Here is a 21,134-nt window from a genome sequence, read left to right as displayed (position 1 = left end):
ACCGGGGCCAAACTCCAGCGTACGACTGATTTTCAGATCGAAGGGGTCACATATCTCACTTAAAGCTCATCTTCGCACCCGTGGTAGCTAGTAAATCAAGCACTACGCCAATCCACAGCTACCAGCCTTTGGCTTCTCAAAGGCACAGTTCCTTTCAGAGCGGGCCTCGCAGTACCAGAGCCAATCCAGCCCCGAAGCTACGGAGAGCTCCGCAGCCGACCGGCAGCGTAGTCAACGTCCACCCGCCTCATCCGCCCCAGTCTCCTTGACAACCAGGACAGGAAGTATGAGCCAACAGAAGCGTCCGCCGCGGCGGCCCAGACCCTCCCACCGCGCAGGCGCAGCCGGAGGCTTAGGGCCGCGCACGCGCTCACGTAGCTGCACGCTTTGGCCGAACCCTTACTTTGTCGTCACAGGGCAGATGGTTGGGGTGCGTCCGCCTTTTCCCAACCCCTTCCATCTTCCTTACCGCCCCTCCCCTCGTCCCTCGATCTTCTCCCTCTTTCCTCTCTCTCCCGCCCTCGGGCGTCTTCTGAAGACTCCCGCTTCCGGTCAGCGGCCGTCCGCCCTAGCGCGTCCCGCCTCTTCCGCCTGCCGGCGGCGCTGCGGGTGGCGGAGGCGGCAGCCGTAGCGGCGCCTGCGCTTTTCCCGTCAAGGTTGGCAGGCGAGTCCCCTGGGCCGTCCAGCTGGACGCGGCCGAGCCGCACCCTGGGGACCGATGGCGATGAACTATAACGCGAAGGACGAGGTGGACGGCGGGCCCCCGTGCGCTCCCGGGGGCGCCGCCAAGACGCGGAGGCCGGATAACACTGCCTTCAAACAGCAACGGCTGCCGGCCTGGCAGCCCATCCTCACGGCCGGCACTGTGCTGCCCACCTTCTTCATCATCGGCCTCATCTTCATCCCCATTGGCATCGGCATCTTCGTGACCTCCAACAACATCCGCGAGATCGAGGTGAGGGCGGGCGGTGGGCCGGTGGCCCGCGGGGTCCGGCAGCTCCGCTCGAGGTTGACAGACGGCCCCGCCCTCCGCGGCCGGCCGAGTTGCTTCCTTTCCTCCTGCCGCTTTTCTGAGTTTGCAGTTTTGCTCTGGCTTCCTACCGCAGGAGATTACACGGTTAGAAACGGAACGAATGTTTTTACTGTAGCAGGCATGTCAGGTGGACAGGACTGACTTACTGGGCGGTTTGTGTGGTCTTCTGAGAGTTAGCGCATGGGTTGTCCTAGGAAGAGGAAACAAGTGTGGCGGGGGAGTTACAGCTACCTGCAGCACCGAGGAAAGTGACGAGGTTAGGGTGTTATTACTGTGTGGGGAATTAGTCTGGGACGGAGACTAACCTTGTTTGTTGCTGAAGGACCCAGAGCATAGAGGTATGTAAAGAAATTAAGTCGTACGTTACAGGGCACAGCACCCTTCATTTTGAGTTCATTAGATGGTTTTAGTTGCCTGTGATATAGCTAAAAGACAACATGAAACTTCACTCCTGGTTTTGCTGTTCGGTGTGTTTATTTCTAACTATGCTCCTCGTTCGTCGTTCATCTTATTTTTGGTCCCAACTTTACACATCAGTGACCCCACACGGAGTAAGTTGGGATCTATTAAAACATTTCACAGATACTGTTTTTATTGAATAGTTCACTTACTCAGGCGTGATAGAAACACACCTGGGAAGGATTTTGATTTCTGCCAGAGCCGCGTTTACTGTGCTCTAGCCATCGGCAGTGGTGAAGATGAGCTGGTAGTGAGTAGCCAACTAGGCTGCAGAGCGTGTTCAACATCTCATCCCTCTTTCAATTCCAGGGTGTTTTCATCTGTTTGAAAGGGGCAAGAACTGATGCCAAGTAGTTTGATTTCTTTTGTTCTATCATATATGTACAAATATATGTATGTATATATATATACACACATGTATATTTGTGCACACATTATAAAAATAAATGCTACATGTGTGATTTTATGGGACTTTCAGAGTCATTTTATTTTGAGCTAGGGTCTAGTGGTTCCTCTTTGTGGTGTAATTTCCAATATTATCCAAAACAAGATTGTTGTTTTTAGATTGCACAGCGCTTACTTCAGTGTTAATAGAAGTAATAAGAATAGTATTTGAAGCCCACTTTGAAGACCTTTTACTAAGAATCACTTTCAATTTGTTGACTGAAGCAAGTGTCACCCATTTTTTCACTGTGTATTCTTAATTATCTTCCTTTCTTCATTTCCCTAACGGTCCTGCAAATGAAATCCAGAATTCTTTAAAATGCAGAGCTCTGGGCCCATCAGGTTGGGAACTGAAATAATTTTTATTTCAGAGTATTTTGGATTTCACACTTTAAGACAACTGGTGCAATCCATACATATATGTGAAAAATGCTCAAATCTGAAACACTTTTCTCATCCAGTTTGGATAAGGGATATTAAGCTTTTTTTCTATTAGCCATACTGTGATCATTATATCAGCGTATGAGGAGCATGTGTAGTGCAGACTGTGGTTCTAGGTAGGGCCATGCAGAGCTGAGTTACAGTCCAGCTAGGCCATTTAACTCAGGTTTTTGAATAATTAATTTCTCTGAAGCTTAGTTTCTTCATCTCTAAATAGAACAATGATTTCTTCTAAGATGTAAGAATTAGAAGCATTATAGATGTTAGGTCTGGTTAAGATGATCCTTAGCAGGAGATGAGAAATATGATTCCACTTGAGATTTGACAGTGAACTGCTTAAGAGTGTTGTGTCTTGATTCTCAGTTTTAAGCTTTCACACTATATTAAGATCCTTACTGGAATGACATTAAAACACAGTTCCTTCTAATTTAACATAAGAAATTCAAATCCTCTTATTTAAGCTTCTTAAGTTATTAAGATGAGGGGGCTGGAGAGATGGCTCAAGAATTAAGACCACTGGCTACTCTTGCAGAGGGTCCAGGGTTCAGTTCCCAACACCCACATGGCAGCTAACAGCCACCCATAACTCCAATTCCAGGGGATCCAACACCCTTTTCTAACCTCTGTGGGCATTGGGGACACGGGTGCACTTACATACATGCAGGTGACACACTTAAACACATTTAAAAAAAGAGAATTGAGATGAGCCAGGCATGGTGGTCCACACTTTTATCCCAGCACTTGGGAAGCAGAGGAAGGTGGATCTCCATGAGATTGAGGCAAGCCAGGTCTACATAGTGAGTTCTAGACCAGCTGGGGCTATAAGGAGATCCAGTCTCAAAAAGATTTGCACACACACAAAAGAGGTTTTTAGAAAACTACCATTGTGAATTCTATCATTCATGAGAAAATATTTTAAATATGAATATATTTACTAAACAAGATTTAATATCTTTATTATTTTCAGCAAGGAATATTTTCTTAATTTGGCAACTTTAGGAGCCAGACCATAAGATAATGATTTTCTTGTCTAAGGCTCTTGGCAAAGCCAAGATACTGAGTTACCTTGAAAATGACAGCGGGGTCATTTGTAACTTTTGCAAAAACATTTATCAGTGTGAAGTTATATAGTTTTAAATTAAGATTTAGAAAGCTGGGTCAGGTGTCCCGCACCTGCATTTTTAGCTACTTTGGGGGTGGCTGAGACAGGAAGATTGCTTGAATCTAGTTCAGTGCCAGCTTGTACAACATACCAGCATCTAAAAATAATAAATAGAAAATAATGATTACAGTCAATTGGGTGTGTTATTTACATTAACATTTAGGATAGAAAGTAAATACATACTTGAAACTAAACATTTACTTGAAATTAATATTGCCAAAAATGTTGAATATATATTTTCATGAAGTCTTAGTGAACTTGTCCCCATGTTGATAAACTCCCAAATTTTTCTTTTTTATCTTACTTCATTTACTCTTCTGAATTATTTAGTCCTGAAATTTCCTGTTTCTCTAGTCTCTGATTAAAAAAATTGTTATTCTTTTACGTCTGTGTAGTTTGAAATCTTAGATTCTAAGGTTTTTAAGGAGAGTAAATGTTTTACCCGCATTTAGTAATCTTTGTTTTTACTTAAACTTTAGCTTAGAATCAAGGAAGAAAAAGTTGCTTTTTAGAAATGATTGTTAAAGATTGTTAAGTTTGAAGATTTTAATATTCAAATATTCAGTTACTTAAAAGGAACCTTTGGAAATTAAGAGCTTTGAAACCATAGTGCTTTTGTTTCCATTTTTAGTACTAAGAGGGAGGGATGGCAAAGTAAATATTGCCTGCCTGAGTGTTTGTTATGGCCAGGAACTGAGAATGGTTTTCCAAGTGGACATTTGCAATCAGTTTTATAATTGGAAACAGTAGCTTGAATCCCAGTTGTATAGAATGTAACCCCTCTGAAAGAATTCCATTCTTCTCTAAGTAAACCTATGCTGCAACCAGAAATTGTATGTAACTATTACTCTTGGATCTTGAATTTCATCATTGAAAAAACTTGCAGACCTTCCTTTCTTGTTATGCAAGAACTTGCTCCTTGATCTGTGAAGTCTCAAATGTTTATTTTCTGTCCTTGTACAGAAAAAAAAAATGCCTACCTTTCATTTAGAGTTTTAAAGAAATACACCAGCAAATTTAGCATTTGCTACAAAAATGGTTGTGTTAAATTACACATTCTGAGGATTTCAGGTAAATTCTTTAAGTACTTAAAATGGGCTTTTAAACGTAATCTGATTAATACTTAAAGTGACTTATTACTCAGCATTTTGTTGTATGACCTGTTTAGGTCTTATATTGATTTCCTTTTAGATAAATTTACATTCAAATTGGAAGTTTTCCAGCCTTCCTTGTATACAGTGTAAGAAATGAATGTCCTTCAAATCCCCCCTCCCCCATGTTAAATTCAGAGTTTCTCTTGGGAATAGGGTGTATTTTTGGAATTACTAAGGAGAAGTGTCAGTTTGATTTAGGGAAACATTCACAGTTGTAGCAGAACAAAGATGAGAAACAGGGTTATACTTTTTTTGGTCTTTTTGAGACAGGGTCTCTTTGAAGCCCCAGCTGGCCTAGAGCTCGGTATATAGACCAGGCTGGCCTTGAATGCACAAAGATCCACCTGCCTCTCTCTGCCTCCCGAGTGCTGAGAGTAAAGTCGTGTGCCACTACGCCCGACCAAGGTAGGGTTACACTTTTCAACTAATCTCATCAGCATCTCTTCTGTATTGCCCCTATAGTTTTTTCTTTTTTCTTTCTTTTTTTTGTCTTTTTGAGACAAGGTCTCCCTGTAGCCCCAGCTGATCTGGAACTTACTCTGTAGTAGACCAGGCTGGCCTTGAACTCACAGAAATCCGCCTGCCTCTGCTTCCCAAGTGCTGAGATTAAAGGCATATGCTTCTAGTTTTTTGTCATTTGGATTTAAGTTATCTGAAGGCTCTCATTGTATTTTGAACTGTGCCTGATACTCTTTTGTCATTTAAAAATATTATTACTTAAATAATATTTTTATTTGTATGAATGTGTTGCCTAATGTACATAAGTACACCCATGTTGTGTAAAGCCCATGGAAGTCAGAAGAGGGTGTTGGGTCCCCTGGAACTGGAGTTACAGACCATTGTTATCTGCCATATGGGTGCTAGGAGTTGAACCCGGGTCTTCTGCAAGAGCAGCCAGTGCTCTTAACTGCTGAGCCATCTCTCCAGCCCTTAAAATATCAATTTTTTAAAATGGGGGAATTGAGTCCCCTCTTCTACTTGGAAACCTCTTTTAAGGCTTGGAATGAAGCCTAGTGGAAACGTTGCTTTTTGAAAACTTGTAAATCGTCACACCCTGCAGCTTTTATTATAATTTGGAAATAGTCATTATGCCTGTGACCATTTTACAGTTTATAGAAAAAGATGGCAAATTAGGCCATGTGGTGCCATGTGCCTTTAAATCTCAGCACTTTGGAGGCAGAGGCAGGCTGATCTCTGTGGGTTCTTTCATGCCAGTTTGGTCTACATAGTGAGACCCTGTCTCAAAAAAACAAAACCAACCAACCAGACAAAGATAGCAACAAATGAGGCATGAGGCGGGCTTACAGACTCTTTCATGGAGAAGAGAGCCTGGGCTCCAAGTTGCTTCCATTGGTTGTCTGTACAGAGACAGATTTTTAGTCAAGTCCTGGAGGAAGATGGAGTTATAAGATCTATTTTTGGAGGGGAAAGAGTCTTGGTTTGTTTCTTTTCGTCGGATGAAAGATCTTTACCCCTTCCATGTCTGGCAGGGTTCTTTGTCCATGAGTCCATTCCTTTTTAAGTGTAGAGTGGAACAGCCTTGTCTACCTCCCCCACGCCCCTTGGAGACCAGCTTTAGCTTTGAGTGCCTACTAAATACACTAATTTTGCAAATGAAAAGGCAATAGCCTGGTAGCTGAAGGGAAGCCCACTAGTGTCTCAGAGTATTTTCTATCTGGAGCTTCAGTTAAGGATTGTTAGGTTTGGGGTGGGGGTGGGAGTGTCAGTCATCAGGCAATAGATTTATTATGCCACAGTAAATTATATGGGGGAATGGAGAGGGAGGTATAGGAGGCTGAAGCAAGAGGCTTTAGCCCTACCAGACAAAGTGAAGTGTTGTCTACTGTTAAAAGTTGCTAAAGGAAGTGGTAGGGTGAGGTCTTGGACCACAAGTTCATATGTGGCCTGTGCTGTCACAGAGACTCTGGATAGGGGAGTGTGGCCCAGTTAATATGTCAAGCTGCCCTTGGCCCTAGGCTGGAGGAATGTGAGAGTGAGGTTCTGGTTCTTCCTGAGACCTGTGTGTGACCTTCCAGCTCTTCCCAGCAGCTCTGAGGGAGAGAGATTGTAGAGGATTGGGGCCAGATCTGTGAAGTTCTTTGCACTAGTACCTGGGTGGTGTGGTTCCTAACAAGAATAATGATTATAAGGTTACTTAACTGTTAAAAATGACTGGTTATGCTTTGAACAGAGTATTGACTGGGGAGGAAATAGAAGCTAGCTGTTTCTGATAACAGGAAAGTTTCCTGTACCACTCAGCATCACACTTGCTGTACCAGATGTATGGGAATCCTCTACCACCCAGTAATTCTCCCAGTAGATGCTTTTATATGCACCAGCTTGGTGTCCTATAATTTAATCCAACTCTGGCATTGTCTGCTGGTATGTAGCACCATGTCCAACCAGTTATGGACACAGTCCCTAGACTCCCTACACTTCAAATGCTAATCACACGTTTCAATTTGTGACCTTCATTTCTTTTGGGGCTTTTTGAGACAGAGTCTCAGTATGTAGTCCTGAAACTCTCTTTGTAGGTGTGGTTGGCCTGGAACTCACAGATTCACCTGCCTTTACCTGGATTGTTGGGATTAAAGGCTTGCGCTACCACACACAGCCTAACCTTAACTTCTGTGTATATCAAGTTAACGTCTGTGCATATCAAGTTTTTCAAGAGCCCTACCTGGATTTGATTCCTTTGTAGAACTCAAGGAAACGCTATTTATTTTTATCTACTTACAAAGGATATTACAGATACAGATGAACCGTCAGACGTCAGAGATGCATAGGGTAGGAAGTATGGGCTAAGGAGGTACAGTGCCTTCCTGAGTGCACCACTCGAGGGCTGTCCATGTCTAGCTGTCTGGAAGTACTTTAGGCCTATCCTTTGGGGGTTTTATGAGATTTCCTTCTGTTAGCACTGTTGATTCAGCTTTTGGGTTCAGTTATGATCAAGTCAACCTACAGTTTCTCTTCCCTCCCCAGATATTGGATGTGGGCCTGAAATGGCCAGCCTTTTAATCAGGCTTTGGTCCTTCAGGTTTTGGTCCTTGTGCCGGTTCCTGAAACTGTCTAGGGACCCCTAGCCACCAGTTATTTCATCAGCATACAGAAGGTACTCTTTCTTATTAGTCTTGGCTTCTACGGTATTAGGAGCTCAAATACATAGTTCTGCTTTATATTCACTCTTGTCTTTGTTTTCCTGGACCAGTGATTTATGTGGGACTGTCTAGATACCCAGTTTAGATCTCAAGCTTTTGTTCTGGCTACTGTTGATGAAAAAGTTCAACTCTCACCTCAGAGGGGGATAAGAGAGTTTATTCTTTTTTAAAAGTTTATTATTTTTTATTTTTATTTTATGTGTGTGAGTGTATTGCCTGCATGTGTCTAAATGCACCAGTGTCATACAGTGCCCTGGGAGGTCAGAAGAGGGCATCAGATTACCTTGGAACTGGAATTATGAACAGTTGTTTTCCTCTGTGTGAGTGTAGGGAATGGAACATGGGTCCTCTGAAAGAGCAGCCAGTGCTCTTAACCCCTGAGCCATCTCTCCAGTCCTGAGGGATGGTTTATTCTAGAACCAAATATGAGTGACCGTGGCCCAGAACACAGAATTAAGTTACCCCAAATTCCACATTTCAACGTGGAAACAGTTTCATGAAGTTTTTATACTAGCAGGAAAAAGAAAGTCATAAAAATAAGACACTTATAAATACATTGGTGGAAACATTGAGTAGGTAGTTACAGCATAACAGAGACATCTTGGCTATAGGCTTCAAATGTAATGCTGTCTGATAACACTCAGCCTTTGGTTGGTGGAAGCTAGAATTTGTTAATATATTCCAAAAAGTTATCTGTTAGTCACAGGATTTTAGGTCAGACACAGAGGTGGGCAAGGAGTGACTATTTAGCCCAAGAAAAACTGTAATTAGGCCCTGGACCTGCAACATTCCAAACTCTGGGTGTCATTGAACTTTTCTACACAGTAGATAAGTCTTGCAGAAGGTTCAGTTTGAAGATACACATTTTTTCTGTGTCTGGACTTTTGACCTTGGCTTACTGAGGATTGATTTCTCCCCTCAGTTTCTGAAGTGAAAGGGAGAGCTCTGTGTCCTGCCAAAATTCTTCAGACAGAGAATGCCACAGTGCATGGAATTAGAACAAAAAGAAGTCGCCATTACTTATCAGATGTTTCTCTTCATTTCTATGTTGTGAAGGCTCTGAGTTTGTACATAAGAAAGGTCTTATCTGTTGTGTAAGAGGGTGTGCAGTGGAAAGAACATAGATGATGGAGACCAAGGAGGACTGGCTCTTGCTTAGAATTATCAGTTGGGTGATTTGGGGAAGATTACTAATCCTTACTAAATGACATTTTCCTAGTTTTTTTTTTGTTGTTATTGATTGGTTTGGTTTGGTTTGTTGGTTAGGCTTTTTGGGTGCTGGGGATTGAAACAAATGCTCTACCACTGAGCTGTGCCCCCAACTCTGTTTAATTTAAAATAAGGAAAATACCAATTTTTCAGAGTCTTAAGGTGAGATGATTTAAGTGCTTATTATGTGTGACAGTACATTTGCTAACAGTAGTCAGTAAAATATGGTAGAGCCTTACGGTTCCAGTTTGCTTTCTTCACTTTGTCTCATTTCTTCCCAACATGAAAACTCTCCGTAAATCTGAAGTTTTTATTCTCATTTTCCTTAAATATTGTACTTTGTGTTTCTTTTTTCCAATGCCTGCTCTATCTTTTTTTTAATCTTTCAAATCCTTGTTCAAATCCTTGTTTCTTCTGGCAAGTGCTAATTGTTCCTCTGTCATCCAGTTCGTATTCTTTGTATTCTTGGGTATCTTTGATAAAGTAGTCTGCTGAACAGTAAGTGGACTGACAGTTCCTGGGTATAAGTTTAGTAGAAGGAGCCTTGGCCTTGAAGTCAGAAATCTTTCATTCTAGCCTAGCACTGGCCAGTGCTACTCATGTAACCTTGAGCAAGCTTGAAAATGTGTTCGTTGTATATAATGGAATAGCACTATAGGATTTTTGGTGAGGATTAGATAAAATATGTATGTGAAAGAAAGCTTAAGTAAACTCTTGACTGTACACTGTATCGTTACTTTGTATTAGGTCTTATACCTTGTACTGCGCCATAGTACGATTTAAATATTGATGATAATGACACTGGGCATGGTAGCTGCTGCATGCCGGCCTTTAATCCCAGCATTGGGAAGGCAGAAGCAGGCAGATATCTGTAAGTTCACAGTCAGCCTGGTGAGTTCTAGACATAGTGAGTTCTAGGCCAGCTAGGGTACCGTAATGAGACCTCGTCTCAAAAAAATAAATTAATTAATTAATGATGATCTTTTTTGGGTCTTTTTGAGACAGAGTCTCCCTGTAGTCCCTGCTGGCCTGGAACTCTCTATGTGGACCAGACTGGCCTTGAACTCTCAGAGATCTGCCTGCCTCTGCCTCCCAAGTTGGGACTAAAGATGTGAGTCACCATGCCCAGCTAATGATGCTTTTTAAAAAACACTGTTTTCAGATTTACCTGATGTCAAAAGATGTAATTTCTGCCAGTTTTGGTGCCTGGCACACACCTTTAGTTACCAGCACTTGGGAGGCAGAGGCAGGTGGATCTCTGTGATTTTGAGGCTAGCCTGGTTTACATGATTTCTAGGCCAGCTATGCTAAAAAAAACAACAACAGAAACCACCACACACAAAACAACAACAACAAACCCAAGGTAACCTTCAGTGCATTTTTAGTTTATTGTCAACAATTTGTGATGAATATTTTAAAGCTATTTTATTATTTAGTATTTACTGATTATACTTCCAACAGAATGTTCTGTTTTATTATACTGAAGTATAATTTGATTTCCAATTGCAACAAGTTATTTTTTAAAAGGTTTTATTTATTTTTATTTTATGTGTGAATGTTGAGTGTTTTGTCTGCCTGTGAGCAGTGTACTCTGTGTGTGCCTGGTCTTAACGGAGGCCATCAGATCCCTTGAAACTAGAGTTAAGGATGGATGTTACCCTCCATGTTGGCGCTGGGAACCAAATCTTGGGAAAGCAGTAAATGCTCTTAACTGCTGAGCCATCTCTTCCATTAAATTATTTTTGTTCAGTTAAATAAAGACTGTCTCCTTGCTTAGTGACAAGTGATAATCTTAAAGAAGATGATCTGAAAGGATGATCTTACAAAGAGGAAGAAAATGTGAGGAAATTTAAAAATACAGTTTCTTTTTGGATTCATTCTAGCATCTCTGACATAAAATTTGTGTGTAAGTAGAACGATGTATACAGAAAAGCTTTGGTACAAAGTTGGAGCCCACAGGCTTAGTACGTTGTGTACATGCTTTCCTGTTTTCATAGGAAAGTACATATTTTTGTTTACTTGTTTTAGTTATGTGCTTTTCTTGTTTTTCTTTTTTGTTTTCTGTTTTAGCAAAATGCTACTAGTAAACAAATAAGCTTTTGTGAAAAACATTTCTCTCTATTTCTCTGTAGGGCATTATGTGAAAATTTGGTTTAAAAATAATTTTTTTAAAACAGGGTCTCACTCTGTAGATCAGTTTGGCCTAGAACTCACTAACTAACCATGTATACCAGGATGGCCTTAGACTTGGAGATCCACCTATCTGCCTCCCAAGTGCTGAGATTAAAGGTGTATATCACCACACCTAGCTGATAAAACCGAGTTTTGTTAAGCTATTGTGTAGTTTTTAAAAGTTACCTTACTTTTGGGGGCCTGGAGAGATGGCTCAGCGATTAAGAGCATTGACTGCTCTCGAAGAGGACCTGGGTGTGATTCCCAGCACTCACATGGTGGCTGACAACCATCTGTAACATCACTTCCAGGGGATCTGACACCTTCTTCTTACCTCTGCAGACATTGCACTATATGGGTGCATTTACATACATGTGGGCAATAAACTCATACACATAAAATAATAATAAATAAAAAATATATATATTTTAAAGTTATCTTACTTTTGTTATTAGGTGCTTGTAACCATATTAAAGTCTAGCTGACTCTAGTCTCTGAACTATCATGCAGTTGGCCCAAGGTCTGGGAACACACATTGGCAGGGGACCCAGTTGTCTTGGGAACAGGTCATTGTATACTGGAGAGCACCTGCTAACTGCAGATTTATGGCTTCTGTAGGTTAAGTTTGGCTTGCTTCTGCAAAATAGTAATTATTGCTTAATAGAATAGAAATTATTAAGGGGGCTTTGCACCTGTAAGATTGGGAACTTAAATTTTTCACCCCGGTTATGACTTTTCTGTATAAAAGCTTACCCTAGAGATGGCTCAGGGCTACACACTTGGGTTCCTACACCCTTGTATAGTAGTCCTGGCCAGCAACGACTTTCATTAGGCAAAACTTGAGTAGTATAGTCTTCTCTGAAGAAGCACCCCACAACATGCTGGTTCTATTTTCTAGGTACAGATTGTAATTAAAAAAAAAAAATCCCTACAAGAGAAATCTTTGGGAAATAATGGTAACTATTTTATACACTTTTTAATCATAAAATTCTTATTAAGAGAAAGAGAAGAAATAGAAAATAGAAGAAATAGAAAATATTTTCAGCTAACATCTAGTAAAGGAATACTACCTAAAAGAACACTTAAAACAGTATGGAGATGAAACAGACCAATAAACACAGGCATAAAACCTGGTTAAAGAAGATACATAGGCCTTGATCACCTCTGGCTACTGTAACATCATAGACTAGGTCACTTAAGTGACTAGACATTTGTCCAGTGTAGTGGCACAGGCTTTTAATGTCAACACTTGGGAGGCAAGGGCAGGTGGATCTGTGAGTTTGAGTCCAACCTGGTCTGCATAATGTGTTCCAGGCCAGCAAAGAGCTGCATAGTGAGACCCTGTCTCAAGTCAAATATAAAAAAACAACAACAAAAACACAATAGACATTCATTTCTCACAGTTGTAGAGAGGCTGGGAAGTCTAAGATCAAGGTACTCTAATAGGCTTAGTTCCCAGTGAGATCCTCCATGGTTTCCAGATGGCTGCCTTCTAGCTTTGTGCTTAGATGACAGATTGATTGAGAGAGTTCTGATCTCTCTCTCTCTCTCTCTCTCTCTCTCTCTCTCTCTCTCTCTCTCATAAGGCTGTTAATCCCATATGGGAAATAATCCTTATGACTTCATTTAATCCACCTCCAGATACCACCGTGGGTATGTTGGGGGGAATGGGTTTATGGTTTAAACATGAATTTTAAGCAAAAGAGAGATTTAACATGAGATGGTAAGTGAGCATTTGAAAGATGCTCAACAGTCATCATATCATTAGGGAATTACAAATTCAAAACACTATTACTATATTGCAGCTGTACTTTTAAAAAATATTTTATTTTATATATATGAGTGTATGTAATTGCCTGAATGCATGTAAATGCACCCATGTCGTGCAGTGCCCGTGGTCAGAAAAAGGCGTCAGATCCCTTAGAACTGGAGGTACAGATGGCTGTTAGCTGCCATGTGGGTACTGGGATTTGAACCTGGGTCTTCTGCAAGAGCAGCCAGTACTCTTAACCTCTGAACCATCTCTCCAGCCCCAAAATTGAAATATTTAAGATGTATTGGTTCTATTAATTTGGAATTTTCATAGTTTAGACCTTATTGCCATTTGCATCATGAAGCTTTAAATTTTGTATTTCTGATTTTATCCATAAATACACTTCTTTTGGTGGAAAAGAGAGAGGATTTGAGTAACAGTGAACAAAGAGAACATTTTTCAATATTTAATACCTCACATTGTCAAAATATCCATGACTTTAACAGCAGTGTTTGTTCAGGCTGAGTAGCTTCAATGCACTTCTTTCGTTTTAATAGCAGTTACATCAGTGTTTTAGGCATCCCCTTTCTCAAGAAAGTGCTCACTTAACATTTTTCTCTTGCAGATTGATTATACCGGAACAGAACCTTCCAGCCCCTGCAATAAATGTTTGTCTCCAAATGTCACATCTTGCTTTTGTACCATTAACTTCACTCTTGAAGAATCATTTGAGGTTGGTGTTTTAAAGTAATGTGTTAGAAAAGTCATGCTTTTAAATATTAATATTTATGTTTTACTACATAATTTATGTTCAGAAATCATTTTAATTTATTGGAATCCATACATATTTGAAGAAGATTGTTTTGTGTACTTGGTTGTTGTAGTTTGCTCTTTGATAATTAAATATTTTTATTTGAATGCTTTCTTTGCCTTTTAATATCTTTTAGACAAAATTTAAGGCATCATTTTATCCTTCACTGAATAATTTTGTAATGTTACGAATAAGTTTTATATAAAGTTTATATTTCCTTGTGCTTAGATTTGAAAGTTATTTCTTAGTACTCTGGTTTCTCTTTAGATGGTATAAACCTTTAAAAATTATTTTTAAATTGTTTTACACCTTTTTAAAATTTTTATTTATTTTTTTTGTTCTTTTTGAGATAGAGTCTCCTTGCAGCCCCAGCTTGCCTGGAACTCACTGTGTAGACCAGGCTGGCCTCGAACTCACAGAGACCTGCCTGCCTCTGCCTCCTGAGTGGTGGGACTAAAGGTGTGCACCCCCACTTTTACAATTTAATTATAAAACAAGTCTTACTTTAGAAAATGAATACTGATTATTCTATTACCTAATTGAATTATTTTGTGAGATAAGAAGCATTATCCAAAATGCAAACAATTATTAAAACATTACTGATATTTTATATTTTGTTATTTGGAAGTCCGTGCGCGCGCGTGTGTGTGTGTGTGTGTGTGTGTGTGTGTGTGTGTGTGTGTGTGTGTGTTTATTCTTGCTAACTGAGCATCTGGGAAAAGACATACAAATTCATATTTGGCATGGAGAAAGACTAGTTCTATCCTCTACCTGGAAATTGAGCTTAACAGCATTCTTCAGGGAGCAAAACTGGCAAAAAATGCCAACTTTATTTAGTGTTTGTATTTCAAGATTTTCTGGTGTAAAGATGTTAGGAGTTTCTGGTAAATGGAGGCCATCTAGTGGGTAAGTGGAGTCCATCTAGTGGCTACAGGTGCTCTTGCACCAAGATAAGAGAAAATGCTGGCGTGAGCACAACTAACTTGGCAGAACACAGGAATTTATTTAATATATATCCTTTAAATTTAATTATTTTCAGTATAGTTGAAGAATTGAGAGACTTGGACTCTTATAGAAGTTTAATTTTCTCCTCCCTATTCAAAAACATTTATTTTAGAACTTGCCCTTTTTTTTGGTCTTTTTGACATAGGATCTCCTTGCAGCCCCAGCCGTCCTGGAACTCACTATGTAGACCAGGCTTGCCTTGAACTCACAGAGATCCACCTGCCTCTGCCTCCCAAATGCTGGGATCAAAGGCCTGCGCCACCACGCCTGGCTCTAGAACTTCCTTTAGCAAACAGGATCAACCTCACATCTATTGCTTGTAGGTTATCTGTTTCCTCACAGGCTTTAAATTGGACTAAAGCCATTTCAGGGAATGTAAAGTAGTTTATCAGAATTTATTAAGATCTCTTTTTCACTTTGCAGATACAGCTTACTATATTGATTCTTAAGTTAGATGCTGTCCTTTTTTTTTTTTTATCATGTTTTTTGTCATGTAATTTTGATCACACACCCTCCCCAAGATTTCCATTTAAACAGTTCCACTATATAGTATGGAAAAGCTTATTTGGGTATTTAACAATATTTTTATTTACTTTTTTACTTTCTTGAGACAGTCTTCTTCCAGTGTATCTTAAGCTGGCTTTGGACTTATGGTGTAGTTCAAGTTGGCTTAGAATGATGATCCTCCTGCCTCTGCTTCCTGAATATTGGGATTACATCCTTATGCCACTAAATGCATCAATAATCACCCTTTAAATGTGAAAGAAGCAAATCAAGTAAATCACTTATGGACTGGAGAGATGGCTTAGTGGTTAAGTGCACTGGCTATATTTTCAGAAGACCTGGGTTTGAGTCCCAGCACCCACATTATGGCTAACAATCATCTGTAATTCCAGTTTCAGGGGATTTGATACCCTCTTCTGGTCTCTGCAGACATGTCCATGCGTGTGGTGCACATACCTTACATGCAGGGAAACATACACATAAAAATAAACAAGTCTTATAAAAAAAGAAATCACTTCTAAGTTAGGGAATCTTTTTACATTGAGGATACAAATATAAAAATATGCACTTTGTAATCAGCAGAAAATGATATTTTTACTACCTCTAAATTTTAGTCAAATGATTTCTTAGAATACTGTAGTTAACTACAGAGTATGCATGTTATACTTTTTCCCAAGTTATTTTGAGGTTTGTTCCACTAAAGTACTTTTCTTGCTTATTATAAAGCAGCATAGTCAAAGATACTTTAGTAATGTCTTTTTGATAACAAAGATATTAGTAATAGTAATTAGTAATAACTAATTCTGAAAGGTTGATGGTAATTGAATGAAAACCAGTCTGAATTAGAGGAAGTTGTATATTCAGAGTAGCTCAGAGTACACAAATTCCTTGAATATCATTTTTAATGAAAATAATATGTGTGTGCTGTATGCATGTGTGCACATGTGTGTGAGTGTTACACATGGATACATGTGGAGGCCAGAGGTCAATGTCAGGTGTCTTCCTCCTTCACTTTTCTTTGAGACAGGTCTTTCCCTAACTCTGGAGCTTGCCTTTTCAGCGAGGCTGGCTGGCTAGAAAGCCCCTGGGATCTACCTCTCTCTAATTCCTGATTCCCAGCTCTGTGGTAGTTGTTCAGTACCACGCCTGGCCTTCTTATGGGTACTGGGGGTCCAGACTCAGATCCTCATGCTTTCACAGCAAGTACTTTACCCACAGAGCCGTCTCCCCAGACTGCAAATATTGTAAGGAGAGTTGAAAAGTTTAGTCTTGGGGTTTTGTAACATACACATTCTATCTTTACAATTGTGACATTTATTTTTTTTTCATTTATTTATTTTTTATAGTGTTGGGATTGAACCCAGAGCCTCATACATGTACATAATAGACAAGCACTCTACCACTGAGCTCTATCCCCAGCCATGATAATTGTGCAACTTTAGATGCTATTTACAGAATTTACTCCAGTACCTGTTTTATCACAAAACTAGTAAAGTGTGCTTAGCTTTTACAAACACATGAAACAAATGAATAAACATTCGTTTTTATGTGAAAATGTTTCCCCTTTCTGTTTTCTCTAGGGCAATGTGTTTATGTATTATGGACTGTCAAATTTCTATCAAAATCATCGTCGTTATGTGAAATCTCGAGATGATAGCCAGTTAAATGGAGATCCTAGTGCTTTGCTTGTAAGTAAAATGGTGAAATATAAAAATATGGCATCTGCAAAATAAGGACGTTTGGTGAATAGTCATTTAGAAATAATAAGGTACTTAATCTTAGGAGAAATGAAAAATTAAAGTGTTACTTGTCATTTCTGGTTTTTGTAGAAGCTTTTAGTTAAATGACTCTTCCTGGAACCCCATGGAATGACTTCTCAGTAGCCACTACTCTCTGCTCCTTACTAGAGATGGGATTTTGGCAAGTCTAGCATTGTGGGTGTATAAACATATTCTACTTGGCTTTGTTCATTTTTTCTTTGCTAGGTAGGAATATGCAAATAAGCTGCTTTAAATTTCTGAGATTGTGCTTTAAAATTGAATATGGATAGCCGGGTGTGGTGGCACATGCCTTTAATCCCAGCACTCGGGAGGCAGCGGCAGGCGGGTCTCCATGAGTTCGAGGCCAGCCTGGTCTACATAGTGAGTTCCAGGACAGCTGGGACTACAGGGAGACCCTGTCTCAAAAAGACCAAAAGAAAAAAAAATTGAATATGGATATCTGTCCATTTTTTAAGTGTTCCTTGTGGGAGCTCTACACAGTACAAGAATCTAAAAGGTAGGCTACTGAAAGACTGTGGAGCAGGCTGAACATGGTAGTGCACGCCTTTAATTCCAGCACTAGAGAGGCAGAAAGATTTTTGTGAGTTCAAGGCTAGCCTGGTCTATATAGTTCTATGCCAGCTACAGTTACATAGTGTGACCCTGTCTCCAAGCAAGCAAACAAACAAAACCAAAAACTGGAGCATTTTGAAAGTATAGATTCCAGAATTCTCAAGTCTCATATGTCATTGTTTGCAGGAGCAAAACAATAGAACATTCAAGTTCAGTTTACTTAACTCTGTATGTTAGACCATCACCATCTAGCATCTATCTACCATTCCAGCATTACTGGGTTTTTTTTTTTTTAAGATTTTTTTTTTTTTAATGTGTATGACTATATTGGCTGCATGAATGTAAGTGCACCCATGTATGCAATGCCCACAGAGGTCAGAAGAAGGCACCAGATACCCTGGAACTGGAGTTTCCAATAGTTGTTAGCTGCCATGTGGGTGCTAGAAACCGAACCTGAGTCCTCTGCAAAAGCAGCCAGTGCTCTTACCCTCTGAGCCATCTCTTCAGCCCCCCTAGCTGTAAGTGTACCTGCACATGGAATGCCTGCAGTGTGAGTCTAGGAGAGGGTGTTGGATCCCCTGGAACTAGAATTACTGATGGTTGTTAGCTGTCATGTGGGTGCTAGAAACTGAACCCAGGTCCTCTGCAAGAGCAGCCAGTGTTCTTAACTGCTGAGCCATCTCCCCAGCCCCTTATATCTTTTCTGTGTGCTTGTCTTGTCTGCCTGTTAACTTGCTGCACCCCAACAATGATGTGATATAATCTCTCTCTTGTCATTTGCTGTTTCCTTTGCCTGGAATTGGTTTCCTGAAGCTCTGCTCATTTCATGGCCTCCTCTTTTTCTTAGTGTCTTTTGGTAGCTTCTTTACAGATTTACTTTATTCATACCCTAATCCAAATAATCACTTTTTGCTTTGAAGAACTGTCTCCATGTCATCTAATCTTGCCTCCCCCCACCCCTCCTGCATAATCTTGGCTTTCTTTAGCAGGCCATTTTCCACATAGCACTAGTGATCTTTAAAAAATATATCAGTCTGCCAGGCACGGTGGCACACGCCTGTACTCCCAGCACTCAGGAGGCAGAAGCAGGTGGATCTGTGAGTTCGAGGCCAGCCTGGTCTACATAGCAAGTTCCAGGCCAACTGGGGCTACAGGGAGACCCTGTCTCAAAAAGACCAAAATATCGAAATGTGACATGCCATTTTCATCACATACCATTTTCCCTATTTGCAGTCTCTAGTTACGTTTACATTTATCTTTGCTGAAATATCAGTCTTTCTTTTTTTTAATATTTTATTTATTATTTTTATTTTATGTGTATGAGTGTAATGCCTGCAGGTATGTAAATGCACCTGTGTAGTGCAATGCCCGCGGAAGACAGAAGAGGCTGTTGGATCCCCTGGAACTGGAGTTATGGACAGTTGTTAGCGGCCATGTGGGTGCTGGGATTTGAACCCAGGTCTTCTGTAAGAACAGCCAGTGTTCTTAACTGCTGAGCCATCTCTCCAACCCCAGATGCTTTCTTAATGGCTCTGTGCTTAAAACTTTTTTGCCAGCTCTTCACTGGCTCTTTCTTAAAGGTGTTAACTTACATGATCTTCCAAGGACAAGCTCTTCATTCTAAAGTAGCTGCTTCTGTCCTCTCAGTGTTAATCATGTACCTATCATTGTACACATTCTAAGTTGTAATCACATATTTGTTTTCTTAACTGCACTGCTGAGCTATCTCTCCAGCCCCCTTATTTTTCTTTTTCATGTGAAGGTTTGTGGTGTGTGTGTCCACGTGCGGAAGCCCGAGTTTGACCCTAGGAGTCTCCCTTGGTCTCCCTACCTTATTCACAGAGGCAGTGTCAGTTGACTCCAGAACTCACCGATACAGCTAGGTTAGCTTGCCAGCTCTGTCCAGGGATCCCGTCTCAGCCCTCCAAGTGTTGAAATTTCAAGTGCCTGCCGCGTCCACTCAAAATTGATGTGGTTTCTGGACACTGGGGCTCTGGTCCTCATGCTGAAGCTTGCACAGTGAGCATTTTAACTGTTAAGGTATCCACAGCTTTTTGTTTTTCATTTTTGAGGCAGTGTTTCACTCTGTAGCCCATGCTGGTCCTGAATTTATAATCTTCCCATTGCAGCTTCCGTGCTAGGATTACAGATGTGCATCACAACACCCAACTCATAGCTCTTACTTTGCGTTGTAATTGGTCATGTGTGGGACTGTCTCTGTTACATTCTTAGCTTCTTAAAAACAGGAATTTCCCCCCACCACTTTAGTTTTTGTTTATTTCTGGCACCTTGCATGGTGTATAGTGCATATTAAATGCTTGTTAAATAGCTTTCCTAAGCCAGGTGTCCTAGTTTGCTTTTCTATTGCTGTGATAAACCACTCTAACCAAAACCAACCTGAGGAGAAAAGGGTTTATTTATTACACCTTATAGTTTACAGACCACTATGGAGGGGAGTCAGGGCATGCTCTCATAGCAGGAGCCTGGAGGCAGAAACTGAAGCAGAGGCCATGGAGGAATGCTGCTTACTGGCTTGCTCCCCCATCTTGCTCAGCTGTTTTTCTTATACCATCTAGGACAACCTGCCCAGAGATTATACTGCCCACAGTAGACTGGACCCTTTTACCTCAGTTAACAGTTAAGAAAATGCTTCATGGACATGCCTGTAGTCCAGTCTAATGGAAGCAATTCCTCGTTTGAGGTTCCTTCTTCCCAGGTGACTCTAGTTTGTGTCAAGATGACAAAAACTAACCAGCTTACTAAGTATTGTAATGTGCCTAGGGCTGTTTATTTCAATACCTGATACATAGGTAGTAATAGTTTCCCTTCTTTTAAAACTTACCTAAGAATTTAGAAGCTAGAATATAGTTGCTCTACTATGAATTTTTTTAATATTTAATAACCTTGTTTTGAAATCATAGTTTTCTTCAAAGTACTCAGAATACTGAAGAGAGGTTGTGAAATCCTGACCACGTTTCCTTTTCCCTTTCTTCTCCCAGCATAAATGTAGAGAATGCAGATGCACGTCTAAGTTGTCCAGTAGTGGAATAGCCTACGAGATTAACTAATGAATTAGAACTAGAAAGTTTCAAATTGAGACTATTTTGATTTCTTAAGTGTTTGGAAGTATGGATTAATGTGGCCTGAATGTTCTAGAACAGTTAAGCATGTTCCTCAGCTAGGGTACATCTCTACTTTAACCCTGTAGCTGCCTCCTGTCCTTGAGATCCTTAGTAAGTGCTGAGCCAAAACCACGCGTGAAGGACATGCACAAGTTCTGCTTTGCAGCATTTTTGTTTACCTTATACCTGGATGCCAGTTTAAAGATTGGTGTAGTCTGCTTTAGATTACTCCTTTCTTCTGTTCTTAGACAAAGATTTAATCCTAAATTAGAGAACTTGAAGTTAGTAGTTGGGTATGTTTATTTTGTAAGTGAGGCCCAGTTTAATAAAGGGACTTATCCAAGAAACTAGAATATAAAGTGTCTTTACTTCTA

At 40.3% G+C, this 21,134-nt stretch overlaps 1 protein-coding gene across 1 annotated transcript in view; it reads left to right on the top strand.

Annotated features, from left to right (window-relative positions):
- The first annotated feature begins 421 nt into the window (after positions 1–421).
- Positions 422–21,134, top strand: part of Tmem30a (transmembrane protein 30A) — a 29,799-nt gene continuing 9,086 nt past the window's right edge. The window contains exons 1-3 of the mRNA XM_008827060.3: positions 422–955; positions 13,611–13,718; positions 16,886–16,993. Of these exons, the coding sequence (XP_008825282.1) occupies positions 719–955; positions 13,611–13,718; positions 16,886–16,993 (453 nt within the window). The 5' untranslated portion in view covers positions 422–718. The remainder of the gene's footprint in view (positions 956–13,610; positions 13,719–16,885; positions 16,994–21,134) is intronic.

The sequence above is a fragment of the Nannospalax galili genome, unplaced genomic scaffold (assembly GCF_000622305.1).
Source record: "Nannospalax galili isolate Female #2095 unplaced genomic scaffold, S.galili_v1.0 scaffold512, whole genome shotgun sequence".
Taxonomy (NCBI): domain Eukaryota; kingdom Metazoa; phylum Chordata; class Mammalia; order Rodentia; family Spalacidae; genus Nannospalax; species Nannospalax galili.
This window is presented reverse-complemented; position numbering and strand designations above follow the sequence as displayed.